The sequence below is a fragment of the Onychomys torridus genome, chromosome X, assembly GCF_903995425.1.
Source record: "Onychomys torridus chromosome X, mOncTor1.1, whole genome shotgun sequence".
In the NCBI taxonomy this organism is placed as follows: Eukaryota; Metazoa; Chordata; class Mammalia; order Rodentia; family Cricetidae; genus Onychomys; species Onychomys torridus.
The window spans coordinates 98866204-98889424 of NC_050466.1; the positions used below are offsets into that span (position 1 = coordinate 98866204).

The 23221-nt window shown below is 33.2% G+C and overlaps 1 protein-coding gene across 1 annotated transcript in view; it reads right to left on the bottom strand.

Annotated features, from left to right (window-relative positions):
• Rps6ka6 (ribosomal protein S6 kinase A6) overlaps positions 1-23221 on the bottom strand; it is a 94472-nt gene that overhangs the window by 19442 nt on the left and 51809 nt on the right. Inside the window, exons 11-22 of the mRNA XM_036175090.1 lie at positions 22582-22724; positions 19679-19749; positions 19382-19470; positions 18606-18664; positions 16339-16441; positions 15675-15805; positions 15118-15240; positions 14104-14193; positions 12945-13103; positions 12542-12703; positions 7506-7582; positions 5988-6105 (exon numbers count right to left, since the gene is read on the bottom strand). Of these exons, the coding sequence (XP_036030983.1) occupies positions 5988-6105; positions 7506-7582; positions 12542-12703; positions 12945-13103; positions 14104-14193; positions 15118-15240; positions 15675-15805; positions 16339-16441; positions 18606-18664; positions 19382-19470; positions 19679-19749; positions 22582-22724 (1325 nt within the window). The remainder of the gene's footprint in view (positions 1-5987; positions 6106-7505; positions 7583-12541; positions 12704-12944; positions 13104-14103; positions 14194-15117; positions 15241-15674; positions 15806-16338; positions 16442-18605; positions 18665-19381; positions 19471-19678; positions 19750-22581; positions 22725-23221) is intronic.

The window sequence follows — 23221 nt, forward strand, 5'->3', positions numbered from 1 at the left end:
TGTTTTTCTACATTTTCAACACTTGGTTTGCTTTTGAATTACTATTGTCTGTTTTCTCTCCTCTGAGAGGTAATGGGGATTGGGTTTTGAAGAGAAGGCTGTTCGGCCTTAATTTCAGCACTTAGGAGGTAGAAGAAGGAGCATCAATGTGAGTTCAAGGCTTCCTAGAGCTACATAGTGAGACATTGTGTAAAAGGAGATAGAAGGCTATTTATTAAGAGGATCTATTAACAGAACAGAAAGAGGTATCCATGCCATACTTTCAAGAGACTGAACCTGAGAATCAATCCATGACGTAGAGAAAGGAAGGAAAAGATATCCAAACTAAAAAGACTGAAAGTCTATTAAATAAAACTACAGCAGAAAATTTAAATAGTGGGAAATATATATATAATCCAATACAAGAAACATTTAAAACCCCAATGCATATGATCAGAAAGAACTTTTCCATCTTATATTATAATGAAAATACTAAGCAATGAAAAGAAAACATTCTTGACCTTTAACGGATGTGTCTCTTTACTTTTAATCACCAAAGTATACCTCAACACACAAATCGCCTACACAGACTTCAAACTTCACAAGGAAAAACAAAACAAAACCTTCATCTGCTCATTAAAGCTGATCTGAACTTTTCTACTTGCCCAGGGATTTTGAAGGATTTTTGAATGGTACAGATAGTGACAAAAATAAAGCAATGAAGAATAATTTCAGGAGGGGCATGTCTGCAAATATTGAAATGTACTGTCGTAAATTTTACTCAGAAGGGTCTCAGTTGCTGATTATCTGCCATACAGCATCCTACAATCATATTCTCATTAAATACTTGAGCATTTGCTAAGTGTCACATATGCAACCTGTTTTGAAATACACACAATACTGATATAAAATATATAAGGTATTTAATCTTTCCAATAACCCTGAGGTAGGCAATACTAACATCACTTTTTGATATGGTAACTGACATACAAATAGATTCGACAACAGTCTCAAAGTCACAAACTTACTAAGCCATAGTCAGGCAATGCAATCTAAGTACCATCCTAAGTCTTAATTGCTAGTCTGGACGACTTTTCATCCTTCCCCTATTATACTAAAAAACTGATGCTTGAATTTAAATAATTACTACAACTTTATTTTTTGTTTCTCTGCTTTCATTTTTGAAACAGATTCTCATACACCCATGTCATCCTGTTTCAGGAATGACCTGGAACTTCTCTCTTGTTTCTTCTACCTACCTACTGAAAGGAACGGAGGCATGTGCCACCATATTCAGTTTCATGTGGTATTGGGGAGCAAACCAATCACATAAATATAGCAAGCATTCAATATTGGTAGCATTAAGTTATAGCAATTATGAATAAAGTAAAATCTCTTATAATTTTGGTTGTGAGCCTAGCCCTTAATGGCTGAGCCATCTTTCTAGCCTTTAGACCAACAGCTATGGAGCCTGCAGAGGACTGGACCAGGCCTTCTGCATAGTTGCATAGTTGGGTCTGTTTGAGGGGTCTCTGGCAGTGACGATTGGGATCTCTCCCTGGTGGATGATCTCGCTTTCTGGATCCTATTACCTATGGTTGGACACATTGCTCAGCCTTGATGGAAGGGGATAGGGGCTTAATCCTGCCTCAACTGCATGTACTAGGCTTAGCTGTCACACAGGACAATACTTTCATGATATTATTGGCCAGTTTTTGAAAAATTATACTAAACTATAAAAAAGAATAATCATGTATAATCAGCTGGGTATTTATACTTAAGATAACATATTGAAAATATGATCAGCAAAATTAATAAATTCATCTAAACTGAAGCCCTGAAATTTCTTATCATTTATATACACTTTTAGTAAGCTTTATAACCAATATTAAAACAAAAGCACAGCAGATTTTCTATTCACTTCACAGTACTCAGATGGCAAACTCACCAGCTGTACATAGTAACAATTTATAAGCTTTCAGTTTTGATCCAGTATTTCCATTCAAATTCATGTGGTATATGTGATGTGGAACAGAAGCTAAAACCATGAAAATCTCACCAGCATGGCTCCCCAAATATGTCCTTAACTGAATGACACATAGACATGATAACATGGAAGAGGAGAAACTCACAAGAAATTAACCCTATCCAAGAACTACAAGGGCACCCACATATGTAAAAGAAACATTACTAAAGCTTAAATCACATATAAACCCCCTCACCATTGGATAGATCTGCCAAATCGAAACTTAACAGAGTGTTGTGGGATGTTTTGTAAGTTAAATGTGTTGCTCTGATTGGTTAAAATAAATAAAGTACTGATTGGCCAGTAGCCAGGCAGGAAGGATAAGGTAGGCGGGACAAGGAAGAGGAGAAAGCTGGGAACAAAAAGGCTTAGAGGAGACACTGCCAGCCGTTGCCATGAGAAGCAACATGTAAAGACACCGGTAAGCCACAAGCCATGTGACAAAGTATAGACTAACAGAAATGGGCTAAATATAAGAGTAAGAGCTAGACAATGGTAGGCCTGAGCTAATGGCCAAGCAGTTTAAATAATATGAATGTCTGAATGATTATTTTATACATGGGTTGTGGGACCGCAGGGGCTTGGTGGCACCAGGAGAGCTCTCCAACTACAGAGAAATAAAGGACTTAACTGATGTTATGACTCAAATGGTCTTAATTGATATCTATAGAACATTCCACCCAAACAAAAAAGAATATACCTTTTTAGCAGCACCCCATGGAACCTTCGCTAAAATCAACCACATACTTGGCCACAAAGAAAATCTCAACAGATACAAAACAATTGGAATAACAACAACAAAAACTAAAGAAAGCCTACAATCTCATGGAAATTGAATAATGCTCAACTGAATCACCAATGGGTTAAGGAAGAAATAAAGAAAAAATTAAAGACTTCTTAGAGATCAATGAAAATGAATACACCACATACCCAAACTTATGGGACACTATGAAAGCAGTGCTAAGAGGGAAATTCATAGCACTAAATGCCCACATAAAGAAGTTGGAGAAATCTCACACTAGTGACTTAACAGCACACCTGAAAGCTCTAGAACAAGAAGAAGCAAAGTCACCCAGGAGGAATAGATGCCAGAAAATAACCAAATTGAGAGCTGAAATCAATAAAATAGAAACAAGGAGAATACAAAAAAAAATTAACGAAATAAAGAGTTGGTTCTTTGAGAAAATCAACATGATAGATAAGCCCTTATCCAAACTAATCAAAACGCAGAGAGGGAGCATCCAAATTAACAAAATCAGAAATGAAAAGAGAGACATTACAACTAACACTAAGGAAATCCAGAGAATCATCGGGTCACAAATAGATCCTTATCTGTCACCATGCACAAAACTTAAATCCAAGTGGATCAAAGACCTCAACATAAATCCAGTTACTCTGAACCTGATAGAAGAGAAAGTAGGAAGTACTCTTGAACGCATTGGCACAGGAGATCACTTTCTAAATATAACACCAGTAGCACAGACACTGAGAGAACCAATCAATCAATGGGACCTGTTGAAACTGAGAAGCTTTTTGTAGAGCAAAGGACACAGTCAACAAGACAAAGCAAAAGCCTACAGAATGAGAAGAGATCTTCACCAACCCTACATCTCACAGAATGCTGATATCTAGAATATATAAAGAACTCAAGAAATTAGACATCAAAATGCCCAACAGTCCAATTAAGAAATGGGCTACAGAGCTAAACAGAGAATTCTCCACAGAGGAAGTTCAAATGGCTGAAAGACATTTAAGGAATTACTCAACATCCCTAATTATCTGGGAAATGCAAATCAAAAGGACTCTGAGATACCACCTTACACCTGTCAGAATGGCTAAGATCAAAAACACAGAAGACAGCTTATGCTGGAGAGGATGTGGAGCAAGGGCAACTCTCCTCCACTGCTGGTGGGAATGCAAGCTTGTACAGCCACTTTGGAAATCAATATGGCACTTCCTTAGAAAATTGGGAATCCATCTCCCCCAAGACCCAGCTATACCACTCTAGTGCATATTCCCAATGAATGCTCAATCATACCACAAGGGCACATGCTCAGCTATGTTCATATCAGCATTGTTTGTAATAGCCAAAACCTGGAAACAACCTAGATGCCCTTCAACTGAAGAAGGATAAAGAAAATGTGGTTCATATACACAATGGAGTACTACTCAGCAGAGGAAAAACAATGACATCATGAGGTTTGCAGGCAAATGGATCTAGAAAAAAAATCATCCTGAGTGATGTAACCCAGACTCAAAAGGACAAACATGGTATGTACTCACTCATAGGTGGATACCAGATGTAAAACAAAGGATGACTAGACTGCTACTCACAACTCCAGGGAGGCTACCTAGAAAACAGGACCCTAGGAAAGACACAGGGATCACCCAATGACAGAGAAATGGATGAGATCTACAAGAGCAAACTGGACGTGGTGGGGCATAATGAAGGGCAAGGGTCAAGGGAAAGAGAACTTAGGGGAGCGGGAGATACCAGCTGGATCAAGAACAGAGAGGGAGAACAAGGAAAGAGAGACCATGATAAATGAAGACCCCATGGGAATAGGAAGAAGCAAAGTGCTAGAGAGTTCTCCAGAAATCCACAAAGATACATCCTCTGTAGACTACTGGCAATGGTTGAGAGAAAGCCCGAACTGACCTAGTCTTGTGATCAGATGGCCAAACACCCTAACTGTCGTGGTAGAACTCTCATCCTAATGGAAGCAGATGCAGAGATTCACGGCCCAGCCCCAGGTGGATCTCGAGGAGTCCAATCAGTGAGAAAGAGGAGGGATTGTATGAGTGAGAGGTGTTGAGATCATGATTGGAAAAAGCAAAAGGACAAATAGCTAAACTAGGGGAAACACATGAACTATGAACCAATAACTAAGTAGCCCCCAACTGGATCAGGCCCTCTAGATAAGTGAGACAGTTGATTAGCTTGAACTGTTTGGGAGGCTCCCAGGCAATGGGACAGGGACCTGTCCTTAGTGTATGAGCTGGCTGTTTGGAGCCTGGGGTCTATGCAGGGACATGTTACTCAGCCTGGGCAAAGGTGGGAGGGAACTGGACCAGCCTTGACTGAATCTACCAGGCTGAGCTGAATCTCCAGGCAAGTCCTTGCCCTGGAAGAGATGGAAATGGGGGGTGGGTTGGGAGGAGGGAGGACGGGAATCTGTGACTGATATGTAAAATTAAATTATATAAAGAAAAAGAGGCCATGAATTTCAAACAGAAAAGTGGGTTAAATGGAAGGTGTTGTGCTCTAGGATGTCTTTCTGTATGCTGTGAATATGTATTGCTCTGATTGGTTGATAAATAAAGCTACATTGGCCTATGGCAAGGCAGGATGGAGTAAGGCAGGAAGATCCAAAAGAGACAGTGCAAGGAGACAGGAGAGGCAGGAGAGAAGTCAGCCTGTTGCCCCAGGAATAACATGCCAGCAGACCAGAACATGTGGCAAAACATAGATGAATAAAAATGGGTTAATTTAAGATATAAAAGCTAGCCAGGCAGTGGTGGTGCACGCCTTTAATCCCAGCACTCAGGAGGCAGAGGCAGGCGGATCTCTGTGAGTTCGAGGCCAGCCTGGTCTACAAAGCGAGTTCCAGGAAAGGTGCAAAGCTACACAGAGAAACCTTGTCTCGAAAAACCAAATATATATATATATATATATGAGCTAGCTAGTAAGAAGCTTGAATGATATGCCATCCAATTTGTAATTGATATAAGCCTCTATGTGTTTACTTGGGTCTGAGTGGCTACAGGACTGGGTGGGACACAGGAAAACTTACAACTACCATGTTGGACATAAGAAAGAGAAGGGAAAGTCAAGTAATTATAATCTCAACAAATAAAAAAAATTGAATATTGGCATGACAACATAAGAAAACTATACAACAAATAGACATTGGGATATAGTTTCTGGATTTTAATAATTTAATATGAACACCGTATAACTGAACATATTTATGATTTATACCTTAGCTCCATCTGAAATATTGTCCCAGTTTCCACCACTCAAAGAGAAGTTCCCATTGCCTATACGCAGGAGTATTTCTTCAGGAGTATCATTGGGTCCATTGGAAAATGGAGTATAGCTGTTAATAAAATAGATTTTAATAAATATGAGAAGCAAAGGTACATTTTATACATAATTAAAAGTGATGGCTATAAGTCTATATGCAAAGATAAAAAGAAGCCAAGAGCATTACCTAATATTTCCCTTTACTGTTAGTATGAAACCATGTATCTCAAACAATGAATTTAATCCTAATTAATTATTTAATTAAGTACAGAATCTTGCTGATTACTTCTTTGCTTCCTTTGATCAGCTAATAAATGCTAAATAAGGGTGGACTTTTAAGTAAACATACAGTAATATAATGAGACCATGATAAAACACAAATATTCTATTTATACTTGGGAACAGGAAACCTGATTTATGGTTGAAAGTATTAGGAGATAGCTTTATGCAGTAATTTTTTTCATTCCTTCATCTAACGATTAGTTTTAGATAACATCAAACATGTTTATATAAAATAATTTCTTGTTTAGTCATAAAGCAAATATTTAAAAGCAGCAAGCAATTATATCCCATGGTCTAAAACCTACAATATTGACTATATATGACAAGGTATACCATTCTATAAAGAGCTTATAATATTTAAAATCCTGATATATGCAATTATGCACAGCCAATTAACTGTTTAACATGTTACTAATATGTTATGCTTTTATATAGCAGCTGAATATTTTAAATGTCACACCTAGCTGAGTTACAAGTTAAACATTCCTTTTTTAAAAAAAAATCAGAATAATAAATACCCACTTTTAAATAAAAGTGCTGCTCTCAATTAAGAATAAACTACCATTTTCATTAACTATAAATTATAAACATTAACATAGTCTAATTATTATTACAACTGTTTTGAGCTTATCCTCATCCTATTAATGATATTGCATGCTTCTCTAGGTTAATATTGTTAAGTATTATATTTTTATCAATCATTTTAATAAATCTTTGTTGCCCAGACCATTTTTATTTTTTTGGTTTTTGAGACAGGGTTTCTCTGTAGCTTTGGAGCCTGTCCTGGACTAGCTCTGTAGACCAGGCTGGCCTCGAACACACAGAGATCCACCTGCCTCTGCCTCCTAAGTGCTGGGATTACAGGTGTGCGCAACCACTGCCCGGCCAGAATTTTTAAGTAAAATTATTTACTTAATATTAACAAGTCCAGTGGACATGCTCCTATTATAAGACACATCTATTTTATAGTCTAGTAAGTCTATTAAAAAGTAAAGCACTTGATATAAAAAATAAAAGGTTTATTCTAAAGCATGTATTCTATATGAAAACATTTCTATTTCTGTATCTTATTTTACAAGTAAAAACTATAGATTTGAAAATATTAATAGGACATCTAACATTTTATTCTGTACTCTTCTAGATGAATATATCCAGTAAAGTTCAAATAACAAGAGTTTATAAATATCTTACCCAGCCAACATAGTGTACAAAAGGACTCCTAAGCTCCAGATATCACAAGCAGCATCATATCCCTGTTGAGTGAGAACCTATGAAAAAATACACAAAGTATGAAATATTACTAGTATAACCTAAGATTTCTTCATACACTGGAACATTGTCTGGATTCTAATAATTTCTTCATAAGTATTAACAATATAAAAATTTTAAAAATCTTAATTTTTTATGTTATTTTATACCCTTTAAGGATAAAGGTAAAATATTCTCTAATCAGCAAACACTGCATAAACTGGGGTTACTATAAGCTGGTAAATTTATATGAACTACACACAAGAAACAACAACCCTGTAAGACATAAAACCTGACCTCAACAAGCTTTCATTCTTCTCATTTTAAATTGGATATACAGACACCTAAACTTAAAACTAATATGTACAGGGGTTTGATGGAACTACAAATAGTACTGAGGTATTAAATTATGATACTGACTCTGTGAGTTAGATATTATTCTAATTCTAAAGATGAGCCTGAGGGAAATGTTAAGTAACTGGCCAAACACCATAAAACTGGTCAGTACTGTAGAACAGGCATTCTTACCAAAAGGCAGTGCTTTCAATACCAATGAAAACTGCTTCTTTTTTTTTTTTTTTTTTTTGAGATAGGGTTTTCTTCTCTAGCCCAGAATGACTGAGAACTCATTATAGTTCATGCTGCTCTTAAGTGTGTGGCAATCATCTTGCTTCAAGATGCCAAGTGTTGGGATTATTACATCAGATATAAGTCATCACATCTGGCTTGATCACTCTTTGCTAGTGGGGTGTATGTGTGTGTGTGTGTGTGTGTGAATATTTTGTAAAAGGACTATACATTATACAACAACTCTAATTATGATTTGTATCTATGTAATGTGGGTATAAATTTGTAATAAAAATAATAAAACAAGATAAGAAAAGTTGTGATCTTCTGAGATAGTCTGAGACACAAGGCTGGTATCTTGAAAAAAGCAGAATATTTCTGGTAAATTCCCAGCAGCTTTACTACTATTTATACAATAATTTGTGTAACTACTTTTGTTTGAGGGCCAGTATTAATAAAAACCAAAATTATTTTTACTATAAATTAATGTAAGATCTCTCTATGAACCTTAACAGCATTTGGTAGAAAAATAAAGGGATGAGGGGATAGTAAGATGGCTCAGTGAGCAAAGGTGCTTGCTGCCCCATCTGATAACTTGAGTTTGATCCTAACTCTTCCAACCTCCACAAGTATGCCATGGTGAGCACATTCTCCTTATCCACACGAGCACACAGAATAAACAAATCAATGTAATGTTTTTAAAAATGAAAGAGAAAGATTAAATGAGGGCATTTTTAAATTAAAAAATTAAATACACTGCTAAAGCCTATGGTATAAGAAAATAAAATTTAAAGATTATTAATTCATTAACACCAAAGGCTACATAACCATCAGCATGAACTTTTCATCTAGAAAAGGCTAAAAATACTGTAGTTTTGTCTTTCACAATTATCAGACATAAACAATAAGTAACTTGCTTAAAATACATTTACAATTCCAATGAATACATTTATTTATATAAGAACACACATGTGGTTATGCATGGGGATGCATGCTTTTTTAATCATAGCTATAAGGTAGAGGCAAAATCAGGTAGAGTTCAAGGCCAGTCTTGGCTAAATGTGACATTTTCTTAGAAGAAATAAAGGACACATGTACAAAACTGATATGCTATGGACTATAAAAGCCTAATGAATGCTCTGTTTTTATTCTTGTAGTCTTTCTCATTTTTCATTGCCTTATAGTTCTAGGCATCCCATGTTTACTCACTTTGCCCTGCTCATATTTGTATTTTATGCTTTCACAGTCTTACTGGAAGCAGTGGTTTGTCATAACACAATCCATGAATGAAACTTCATGAGGAAGATTCTGAGAGCTTGTGAGGAAACTCCAAGGAAACAAGGCAAAAGTCTTGTAACCTCTGTTTCTCTGTAGCATATGCTTTCCTGCCCCTCCCAGGTATAGTAAATAGAAGTGTGTTTGCTTCATATTACCCATATCTTACCCATTATTATTAAAATGATGTTTCCAAACACAGGTTATCCTGTGACTGTACACAGCCTAAACTCATGTGACCTTAGCTCATTTGACCTTGTTTAAACCTTACAATATAAGTTGTCTGATGCTTTGAATAAAATTGGCTATTGCATGAGATTTCAGCCTGTCTCATTTTAGGCTCTGCTTGCCCATATTCATGCCACAGCAACAGTAGTAGTCCTAGATACTTGGGAGGCTGAGGTAAAAAGACTGCTTAAATCCAGAAGCCTGAGGCTTTAAAAAAATGGTCCAGTATTTCTATATCTTTTTTAAGTTATGAGAAGAGCACAACTGGGCAGTAGATGTTACAATGTTATAGCTTATCATCCAAATCTCATTTTTGATTTCCTACATACTTAAATATATTCTGTATGGGTAAAAAGAGACAACAAGAGACAATATTTTTTGTTCTATGATTAGTCTTCAATGTCCTACAATAATGAAACCAAGAAATAAACAAGCCATGGAGGCAGAATTAATGAATGAGGATAGCATTTTATATCTCTTTACTTGGATTAAGATAAACTGAGAAAAATAAAAGTCACAATTAAAGTAGTCAATTCCATAAGCCTCTCTTTCATTTGGCTTTGCAACTCTGCAACAGGTAATATACAGACATTCTCATTCCCTTTGCACTGAGTTTAATTCATATTCTAGACAAAACATATCACAGCACAGGCCAGAGGAAAGTAAGGTAATTTCAATACTATATTATCAGAAGCTATGAATATATCATTCTTCAAATTTGTTTTAAGTTTGATTAATTCATGACCATTCTAAGACTTCATTACACATTTAATATCAGTCAGATAATATAGTATTCATGTTTTTGCTTTTATAAAAGTAAATAATGGAGAATATTTTAATTTTAGTGAGGCAAGTATAAAGCAATGCACATCTATGAAGTAAAAAATAAGAGGTTGATTGAAGTGATACATATCCCAAAACTGAGTGAATATTATTTCTTTATTGTTATGTTAAAATTGCAATAACCAGTGATTTTTCTTAGAAAACCAGGATCTTTATGTACTGTGATGAAATTATGAAAGTACAGCCCTATAAATTTTATTATTTCTTAAAATTAATGTGATACTATATTTTGACAGAATCTGAATTTAAAAAGACTAATGTATTTCATTTATAACAATTTAGAAATATTTACTAACTTTTGGCACGGTATTTAGGACTTGATAAAATATTTCAAAGCTCTCAAAACACACAAGTATGAGCCAAAGGTAGTTCAAGTGCCAGTTGTGGAGAAGCGATCTCCACATGCCCACCTGAAAATTCCCACTATTATAATAAACAGAGTGTCTTCTTACAGCAATGGAAGTCTGCTGGAATTAAAAAGCAGCAGTGTACTGTATCGTACTGTGTACATATAGTCATGTAAAATGAATGCCTAACCATTAATCTTAAAATGTTTACATAACCATTAACCTAAACATGCATACACTGTGAGTTTATTCATTTTAATTTTTTGGGGGGACACATTCATTCCTAAACTTTTTCTTGTAAGTTTCTATAAAATACAAAAAATAGAACTATACAAAATTAAGACAAGATTAACAATTTGGCCCATTGATATAAGTAGTCAATACATTATTATTTGCATTGAAGAATCTATTTAGAATATCTATGGTGACTATGTCCCTTATATTTAACAGAAGATACCACATTTCAAATATTCTGTTCTCCTATACTATTAAAAACAAAGTCTAGAAAAACTAAACTTTTTTTTTTTATGTGTAAGGTATTATCTCATACATGTGAGGGCAGTCCAAATAAAATAACCTCTTTGGTAATACATGCCCCAGATTTAATTTTGAAAAGCATAGTTTCTACCCAGTATAATTTGGTAAAAAAAAAATTGTACATTCATTATATTATGAGTTTCATTAAAGTACAGAATAAACCACTTGTATAATTTGATACAGGCCAAATCATAGCTTAAAGATCTTATAAAAGCGAACATTGTATCTGTACCCCAATAACATCTTAAGCAAAATTTAAGAAAAATTGTTCATTAATAAAGTTACTTTTCTGTATTTTCATTTTAGGAAAATTATTGTCCTAACAGCTAAATTAAAATATAGATTTATAGGTAGTAAATATAGTATTTGCTTAAAATTATCAATTATTTGATACAAAATATAAAAAAATATATGAGATAAGAATTCACTTTCAGATCATCTTATTACACTTTTCTGATTTGGCAAATCCAATTTTTCAAGTTTTAGATATGTGGATTAGTATGTAATAATTGCCATTGGTTATCAACATCTATAACATGTTAATAACAATTCCTGAGTCATAAACAAATGTGACAAAGAACTTTATATAGCCAATGCAGTCCCTGACTGATTTTTCACCAATCTTGGCTTTCCTGCTTCAGAGAGCTTCCCAAATGTTCAATGTGTACCCCTCAACTTTTCCAGCCTAATCTTCCTTACTCATCTTCATTCCCCAGGAACAACGATGATTTACCAGGAAAAAAAAATAATGTTTCTATTTAAAACAAATCAAAAGGCAATCTAAAGCTGTATCTCAGCTGTAAAATGCATGGTTCTCAGCAAGCCATGGTGACACATGCCTGTAATCCTAGCCATCAGAAGACAAAGAGAAGAGACTTGCTGTGCATTACAGCTACAGTGAGTAACAGCTATATAGTGAAACCCTATTGTGAAATCATGATTTCTATACTAGGATATAGCCTAATAGAACAGACTACTCTAATTATACAATATATGTTTGTTTTAGATGCTAGTAACTACCTGACTTTATATTATGAATTATTATAATTCAAATTTTAAGAGTTTTCTAGTTGTGATAAAAGGTAAGTCTGCTTCTACCTGTCTTCACCAAACATACTTGTCATCATACAGACTCAATTTAAGGAAAACAATGAGCACGAAATAGTAAAACTTAAAGAATACCTCAGGTGCTACGAAGTTTGCAGTGTAGCAGGGAGTTAACAGAAGTCCATCTTCTCCTCGAAGCTGTTTTGCAAACCCAAAATCGCAGATCTTAATGGAATCAGCGTTCGCTGACTCATCCATATACAAAATATTGCTGGGCTTAAGATCACGATGAACAACCTTGAACATAAAAGAAAACATTTACTTTTTTTTCATGATCTTGAGTCTATTTCTTTTAAGCCTAATACATACACACACACACACACACACACACACACACACACACACACGAAATATATATTTCAAACCAGTTTCTATAAACTTCACTATAACACAGATTTATTAGGCTATCCTGTATGAAAATATACAAGAAACACAAGATAGGTCCCATAATTGAAGGAAGAATTCAATGATAACTTACTCCTTGACAATGAAGATATTCAACCGTCTTTGTTATCACATACAGTACTTCACTAGCTTCCTGTTCTGAGAAACACTTTTTCTTAAGAATGCGATCCAGTAATTCTCCTCCTTTCATCAAATCCGTAACAAGGTAAACATATTTCCCATCATCAAAGACCTAAAAAGGAACGTTTTAAGGTTTTATTACTTGTAATCATTATTCTATTTTTTTTAAAAATTATATTCACTTTGCTTTGTTAGCACAACTCTAAAAGCAAAGTACACACATCATTTCTTTCTTCTTAATGTAGTACAGGCTGCATTGAAGAAAGAATTGGAAAACTAATCCCCTGTGCAGTTCTGTAAGATAACATCACACATGGAGTTTGATAACATGGAGTTTTGAAGTTGGAGGTTAGAGAGTTCATCAAATCACATAAATAAAGGAGATCTTTTCACATAACATGTATATACTTTTTTAAATTATATTACAAATACTTTTTCAAAAGTAATCATCTTTGTGATAGTAAACATAGCATTTATTAGTTAATTGATTAGCATGGTATTATAAAGAAATGTTGAATGTGAATAGTGCATTAAAAGAAATGGATGAGAAAAACATTTTTATTTGGTATGCGATATGTATATACACAAACTACTGTTTACATAGAACAAATCAAACTATATATCATATTATCTGAAACTGATCAAGATGATGGCTAATAGTTTTGCATATTCACAAAAAAGAACCTATTTTCTAATGTAAAAGTCATAATTTAGAGATATACTTCAATATGTGTGTTGCATGTTTATTTTACAAAACTGCAGACTGATACTATTTCCTTCAAGGAATAATCCATAATTCTATAGCCAATTAATCTATAATCCAGAAAGTAAAATTTCCAGAATCAATTTCCTTTATACTTATAGGGATGAGAATGATGTTTTTAGTTGCATTATTACTGAGTTAACTATTCAGAATATATTCAGATTGTTAGGATATTCTTTCATCAACAATCATAGTTCTTTACTAAAATCTTTTAAAAGAGAACACATGTATTGAATCACAGAAGAATGAAAGTAGGAAATTGTGATTTGGCGGCATAGCATTGAAAGTATCACAGTTCTACTCTATAACTTTATTAACTTAGGTGACACTTAGATTTTAAAATACTTACATCCTTTAAAGTGATAATGTTGGGGTGTTGTCCATAGCGCATCAGAATTTCAATTTCTTCTGAGGGGTCTCGTTTATTTTTGTCAATGATCTAAGAAACAGATCAGAGAAAATTCTCCAAAACAAGTCAAACGATTTCCTTTATCAAATAGAAAGAAATATTTTCTGGCTGGGTTGCAGTGGTGCATGCCTATAATCCTAGCACTCAAGAGGCAGAGCCAGGCAGATCTCTGTGAGTTCAAGGCCAGCCTGGTCTACAAATCAAGTTCCAGGACAGCCAGACCTGTTACATAGAGAAACCCTATCTCGAAAACACCAAAAAAAAAAAAAAAAAAAAAAAAAAAAGAAATACTCTTTCTTTCTACCTACCTACCTACCTACCTACCTATCTATCTATCTATCTATAATTTTATTGTTATTCTTTTGAGGTGGATTGTGCTATCTATCTATCTATCTATCTATCTATCTATCTATAATTTTATTGTTATTCTTTTGAGATGGATTGTGCTATGGTGCCCAAGGTGTACTGGGACTCAATATATAACCCAGACTGGCCTTAAACTTATGATAATCCCTGCCCTCTCCAGTGCTGGAATTATACTTATGGATCACAATGCCAACTTTCAATTGAATTATATTATTAAAAAATACTTAAGAATTTTGTACATCATTCTCTAATTATTTCAACATTAAAAAATTCCATACAATGGAAATTTGACAGAAAAAAAACTAAGCTAGATCAAGCATATTGCCTTTAACTAAGATTATCCTAAAACAGTATGTAATTTCTACAGTTGCTCAGTCTTAACATAAAATGCTACAGATTAGTCAGAAAACAAAATAATGCTCTTTCTTCAAAATGAAGCTTTGCAAAAAAAATTAAAAATGAAAACTTAAAATCACAAACTGTTTTCTCATCATATGATTCATCTCCCCTTGTTCCAGTAAAACTGGGTACGAACTAATCTGTACAAATTACATACAGCAAACAATAAACTGGGCTCAGAAACAGTACCTTCACTGCAAACTCCATGTTGGAAGCTGAATGTATGCATCGCTTGCAAACAGAGTAAGACCCAATACCAATATCCTCTTGCAATTCATAGACTTCACTAAATTGAGCAGCGTTTCCATTTATCTGTTTTTTAAAAAAAACAAACACTAAGGAAAATGAATTTCACATTTGCTTCATTTTGTCCTAATAATCACATATCTTAAAGGTTAAAAAAAATTAAAAATTTCTAGAATTTTTACCAATATTTAAAAATTGCCAATATAAATTCTGAAACGACTCTATATTACAGGCTTTCTAAAATCCCAAAACAATGTGATGAATTGACTAGTTTATAAATGACTCTGACATTTTCTTGCCAAAACAGACATATAAATATAATTAAAAGTAATTACTATCTGCTCTCCTCCCAACCATACAGAAACACCTTTAACTCAGTTACACTGACAAAATGAAGTCTTTAACAATTATCTTTTAATAACTATGAAACAGCCATTATTAAGAAGTGTAGGAAATACTTATCCTGAAACTAAACATTGTGATGATGATACAGAATTTACCTGGATGATTGGTAATACATTTGCACTTGTAACAGGAGTGATTTTATGTTCTTCTGCAATGGAAGTTGCCACAAAGCTGAATCCTTTGAAGAGTTGATGAGCATTTGCACTGGCTGGCAAACCAGGAGAATCTAATATTTAAAAAGTTTATATTTTACTAGAATTATGCAGAATTTTATGATTACAATATCAAGAGTTTTTTTTTAAAAAAGGAAACACTAAATGTCACAATCTGACACTATAAATATGACTCATGCTTTCTCTTCATTCTTTGTAGAGAGACGTTTTATGTGTTCAATAAAAAACACATAGTAGGGATTCAATATTTCTTGACTAAGTACATGAAACAGATGTACCTAAAAGTAAATTAGATCAAATTCTAAACCGAACCAATGCATAGCTCATGTTTTACCTCCTACCATTATCTAGAAAAATATTAGCTGAAGGAACTTTTTTAAAAAAAGAAAGAAAATAAACCTTCCATATTTTCTCCTTCTCCATACTTCTGTGATATTTCCCAATCAAACTGTAGCAATGCTGGATATAAGACCTACATTTCCACAAACACCAAACTAATTTTCTACAAACATATTTTTTACTGAAAAAGTTAATTTATTTAATAATTACTAGAACAAAACCTCGGTTCTGAACAAAAATGTATTACCTTTAGGTGTTTTGGCAGTAAATTCAGGATCAAAACAAAAAGTATCATCTGGTTTTCCAGAAGCAGGTCTGAAAGGAGGCTGCACTTCTCTTCTATATAATTTCTAAAGGTAATGTAGTAATGAGAAAACATTTAACATTTTAAAATTCATTAACACTTGGTGGGCATTCCTAATACAACACCTAAAATTCAAATACTCTAATGTCTAAAAGATTTTGAATGTTAACACGATAGCATAAGTAGACAAACGATAGCTAAAACATATACACTAAAATATGGTATGAAATTATCTTCAAGTTGTATGAATGAGGTATATATTAAACACAAAATAATTTCATATTACTTGGGTTCTAATTTCAAATTCATTCACTTCCTTTTATATGTAGGCACACATAAAAACAAACGCACTATACACACACACATGCAAAACAGAAAAACTTCAACATTTTGGGATATGCAACTTAGACTCAGTTTGAGAAAACATCACGATACTGACAATCAGAAGCCTCAATCAGATAACTGTTAACCAAATTCTATAACAATTGAGATATAATGTCCAAAATCTAATCAAGCCAGAGAACATATATGACATTATAGTGAGGTAACAGCTTGTAATGTAAACAATTAAAAATGTTCACTTCTGTATATCAAAAGAAATTGTCCCTAGAGCTATAGCCATACAAAGAATATCACAATGCAAAAATTTTAAGATAATTAACAAAATCAATATAAATATTTCATCTAAAATAGTTTGTTTCAATATAAGATTAAATACTCTCTTCTTACTTAATAGTCTACATTCCCTAAACTGTGTATGTTTTCAAAACACAGATGGGTAAACAAGATCGCAGCTGAATAAGATGCTCTGACAATCTCTTGTCCATAAACACACCAAGTGGAACTGCCATTCACTTACCAAACCAGCTTCAACAGAGATAAGGAAATGAAGCTAGTGATCATAATGCAAAATAAGGACTCATTCAAGGATAAAGGCAGGAAAGAAAACTGCATGCTGTTTACAACAAATCCATTTCACCATTAACAACATGCAGAGAGTGAAAGTGAAGTCATGGAGTATAACAGTTCTTATCAATTGAACTGATAAAACAAATTCTGAGTGGCTATACATTAGATAAAATAGAGTTAAAGTCCTAAGTACTAAAGACAGACAAACAAGGTCTTCATATAATGGGAAAGAGGTCAAGTCAGCAAGAAAATTGACACAATTAAAGGTACATTGTTACTAAAATTAAACAAATATATAAATAATAATAGATCTAAAGAGAGACCAAGGCTCACCTGGAATAACAGTCAGGAAGTTTACCATTCCACTCAACCAACAAGACACAACCATGTTAAAACTTTCCCTGTAACAAATGGACTAAACATCTATCTACCAAAAATTCCACGGAATAGCTTCAAATAAGCACAGTGGACTTTCTCCAGGACAGACCACAGGACAGGCCATAAAAACAATTCTCAATGAATTTGGAAGCACTTGAATCACATAAAGTATCTTTTTCATAATAGTACAATAAAACTAGAAACCAGTAACAATATGAATTTTGAAAATTTTGTAAATACAAAGTAATCGAATATTTTACATTTAAACAATTAATGAACTGAAAGAGAAAATCCAACAATTGGGAAAATCTGAAACTAATAGCAGAAACGAGTAACAAAAACACTACCTATAATGTCTATATTTAAAAATCAAAGAATTTTCAAACAAATACCTTATTACTCTATTTCAAGGAACTAGAAAAGTAAGTTTTTGTAAAACAAGATTATCAGTCTTGGCCTATAAATTAAAATATGGATAATTTAGCAGAATTTCTCAATGTTTTTATTTCATATCATCCACAAACTTAAGTATCTATAGTAAGTTTTTCTTTAAATTTAATTTGTTCTAATGCGTTACAATGAACAATGTGAAATTAAAGAGTACATGGCTTTATTATTATTACTTATAAGAATCTGTCACAGCTTCACTCATTTTTCCCTATCTTATCCTCTTCTCATCTGGAGTGGAAGTATAATATTAATCACATTGTAACAGTTACAACAAAAGACAAACAAAAATTACTATTTCCATACATCTACTACTTGAAGGTATTGCCATGCTATGTGATAACTATAAACAAAAATATCAGACTCAATATAAAGTAAATGGATTATGTTTATCCACACTCTCTATTTTGCCACTGATTCTTAAGTTTGCTCATTTTAATATAACTTATTTACTAACAAAATTATATTCAACTTACATTCCAGTCAATAGATGCAAAAAAACCATGTTTTTTGACTTCTTCAACTCCTTCTGATCCTATAATATGGAAATAATTTTAATGGCATCTTTTTAAATCTAATTGGCTTCTATGCTATTAGACATAAACAAGACTCTACATTTTCCCTAAATTCCTTATAATGAAATATATATATGATTTCTTGTCTTGTTTTAATTTGTCCTTTATCTACTATTCATAAAAAAGAAAACTGATGCACACAGTGAACTGTATAAGTCAAGACGAAATATTAAGTACTAAAATGTTTCCTAACAACTACAATTTGTTTAACTATAATATTAAACTAAGTAACTGTTATTCACAATTCAACTTATGTCTCAGATTCATATACTATGTTAAACTCTACTAAAGAGAAAATAGCACTGTAATTTTAACACAAGGACATAGATATCTGGATCTAGGAAAAGGCAATGTAACTTTGAAGTTTCTTAAAAGGCAAAATATTCACTTTCAAACATCTAAAGGGATTATCAATACACAGTAAACTATTTTTTTCAAAAGACAACCTCTATGAAGTACATGACATTACATGTTGAACAAAACTTTTCATTAACTAGACTATTTCATGTTTCAGTCATAAGCAAATTTTTTATTCTATATAAATTACTAAAAGTCCACAATTCAGACATAAATATACAGTAAATATAAATGAAGTTAATCTAGAACATATAAAACTACAGTTACTTGTTTAGTATATATAGTACATTGTTATAAAGGTTAAAGAAGATTAATAATACCTAATCTATTCGCTGGATTCCTTTTGAATAACATCCTTAAAAGACTTTGTGCTTCAGCACTAAGAAATTGAGGCATTCCAAGTTTTGCTCTGAAAAACATTATGGAAAATTTTACTTAAATCTATACACAATAAGTCAATAAATCTCAAAATTAATTTTAAAAATTTTAATGAGTCCCCAATATGTTAGAATAAGAGAAAAACACAAAAATAGCTTAAATATTTGCTGAAAACCACATTAACTTTTAATACAAGAGGCAAGAATTTTTCCCCTGAATAAAATAGTGTTTCTACTTACTTCAGTATCATATTCATGGTCTCATTTCTGTCTTTACCTTGAAATGGTAAAGTGCCAGTAAGCATTTCAAACTAGAAAATAAAATAACCAGAATTTATTGCAACTTAGAATACCTAATTCACATTTGTTTTAAAACACAAGACTTATGGTACATGATTATTAAGTCATGCAGGATTCAGATGACAGTGGCTCAAGACACAATCAGAAATTAGACTTAAAGAACACACCTGCTAGCCGAACGGTTGTGGCGCACGCCTTTAATCCCAGCACATGGGAGGCAGAGGCAGGCGGATCTCTGGGAGTTTGAAGTCAGCCTGGGCTACAGAGTGAGTTCCAAGAAAAGTTCCAAAGCTACACAAAGAAACCCTGTTTCAAACAATAACAACAACAACAACAACAAAAAAAAAAAAAACAAAAAACAAGCCTGCTATGTATATCTCTATTTAGAGTTCAACAGAGTTGAGCTGCAGCAGATGAAACCAACCACTTTTATTTGACTTCTAACATGTCTAAGTTCTCAAACTAAATGCAACCTGAAAATAAGTTGTTTTATAAACAAAGGTATTAATTAAGCAAATAATAATGGAAAAATAAAACATGCACCAAAGGATCTGGGATTTACTAAGGCCAAGAAAAATTTTAACTATTAACCATTCTAAATTCCTTTTAATCTCAAAACAAAAATATAAAAATTAAGAAACAGAATTCCAAAATTAGAGGTAAGGCCAGAGGTGGTGGTGTATTCCTATAATGTCATTTATTCTGGAGTATGAAGCCAAAGAATTACATGTTCAATGCCTGCCTGAGCTACACTGTCAGTTTAAGGCCATCCTGGATACCTTTAGTACAGTCTTACCTCACACCAATTTTTTTAAAAAGGTCTTGGGGCACAAGTCAGTGGTAGAGTACTTGTTAGCATAAGGAAGACCTTGGGATTAAATCCAGTACCCCAAAAGTAAGATAGGAAAAAAACTAGAACATAAGAGGCACATACACATATATGTCTGTGTAATACATTAAAAAAAAAAGTAGACATTTGCCACATAGTTTGGATCCCCAGTACCCAAATAAAATCTGGGTGTGGCAGGCATGAATCCTTAACCTCAGTACTGTGAGAACAGAAACAAGTGAATCTCCAATTGTACCGCTGGAGCTAAACTGATGAGATACAGGTCCAATAAGAGGCCCTCTCTCAATAATAAAGTGAAGTTCAACTGAGGAAGACACATGTTGTCAACTTCTGCTCTGTCCCCAGACACAGACACAGACACAGACAGACAGACACACATACACACACACACACACACAAAAACACATGAATATTCACACAAAAATTATAGCACTAGCAATTATATTTCAAACTAAAATTAAACTAATGGTTTTGGCATCATTTAAGCTGACCTCATTAACCTTAATTACTTTATGCATTAATCTCTCTTATATCATGACAACATTAAATTGGCTGCTCCAACCTCATCCTCTCTCAAGAACTACTTTTCTCACCCAAATCTATAGCAATAGTTAATATGATGATATACATACAAAATGGGAGAGATGTCATCTAAGAATTCTACCTCCTCTCAGTGTTGTATTATCTTTTCAGTCTTCCAGATTTTTCTTCAGTGTCCCTCTTTACTAACAGTTAACCTGTGCTACATATCAATGCATTACTTCCCTATTAGTTGCCATTAGTTATTTCGAACAGTATAGCTCTTTTATTAACCCACTATTCTTTCATATCTCTAAATTCACATTTAGAAGTATATTTTAGAGGTATCATTATCTTTGGATCACCTCCATTTTATCTGTGTCATTCAGTCAGCTACTAAAGTTAGTTATATGTTATCTGAAATGCCATCAAAATTTACTTTTTCATAAAGTCTAATTTTCCTGTTTCTGGGGATTTTTCCCTCCCATTTCCAATCTATTTATATAATACTGCCAAGGTTGATCTTCCTAAAATATAAATTTTCTTCACCATCCTGATTCAGACTATAAATAGTTTACAACTACCAAAGAATCACATGGAAAGTGTATAGGTTTATACTTTCACCCTTATTCTTGACTTCTCTCGTCAAACTGGTTTCCTGAAGATTGGCTAATCAATACGATCACAATCGTTGGTTTTTCTTAACAGGCAATTATGAAATTTTATCTATCCTTCAAGGCTTAAATCCCATCTCTTTCATCTATATCAACTTTTAAATCAAGTCTTCCTCAAACTTTAAGATACTTTTAGTTTCCTTAGCTATTTGAATTGTTTTTCCAGCCAGATTTTGTGTGTTCTATAAATCGAAAAAAATGTTGTAATTCAACTAGTTTCTACACTACTGTTTTCCTTAAATGCCTCCTTTTATCAGATATTTAGTATATGGCAGTGTCGTGACATGTCATGTATTCCCTGTATTCCCCCATGATAAATCAATAATTAGACTTCATAAGAAAACTGCTGTGATTTAAGTATAAACTAATATAGTATCCCCTGTATTTAGAATTTATATAAATGCCCCTATATTAGTTTCTGAGTAATTAAAGAAAATATTATAGGATACAACTAAGTATTTCTAGGACAGGTGTGAAACAATTGGACAAATAAGATGGTGATAAATTCTGTGGTACCTAATAAAAGAGCATATAAGTGTTGGTAAGATCTAGAGTCACCTAGAACTTTTCTAAATTTCAGATGCAAATAGTTTATATAGGAATTTTGTCATTTTCCTTTTCAATAGCAACATTAAAAGTCTTTAAAACCCAGATCTTATTGCTTGCCAATCACAACACTATAAACATTAGTCATGAATGATCAGAAGAAACCTTTTCTGAGCTGACACAAAAATTTAACTGAAAATCCTAAATAGTATTAACCATATATTGACATAATGAAGGAAAATAATACAGCTTACCATAAGTACACCATATGACCACCAATCAGCACTCTGAGAATGGCCTCGTCTATTTACCACTTCAGGAGCCATGTACTCTACAGTACCACAAAATGAGTATGCCTTCTTTTCTTGATCCACTGACTCTTTGCTAAGCCCAAAATCTATGTGTTACCAAAAATAGAGGTTGGAAAAGTTCAGGAAATAGGAAATACCAAAAGAAAAAATAATGAATTAAATATTCAAACAATTTACTTTGGCCTAAATTACCCTTGAGAGAGATAATTTGAAACAAATACCAGAAATCAGTCTATACTTAATGTTGAAGTTCTTTAAGAACATTTAAAGATTGTTGAGGCAAATCTCTCCCTCAAAATACATTTTATCAGGTCTATAATTTTCAGAGATGAAAAGTTTAACCAAGGCTGTCATATTATCCTATGTATAAACTAATATAGTAATTTTTACTTTAAAAATATTACAAAAGCACAGATCATATGGACAAACTTGCATTTGTGTCTAAAGCCTTCACAGAACCAATGGTGTCAATGTGAAATCAATATTCTCTGTGAACGTAATAGGAAACTGGAAATTTGAATTTAGAAAGGAGTATTACAGTACCACTAAAGAACTTGTAAATAGCTTATATATGTAAGATATT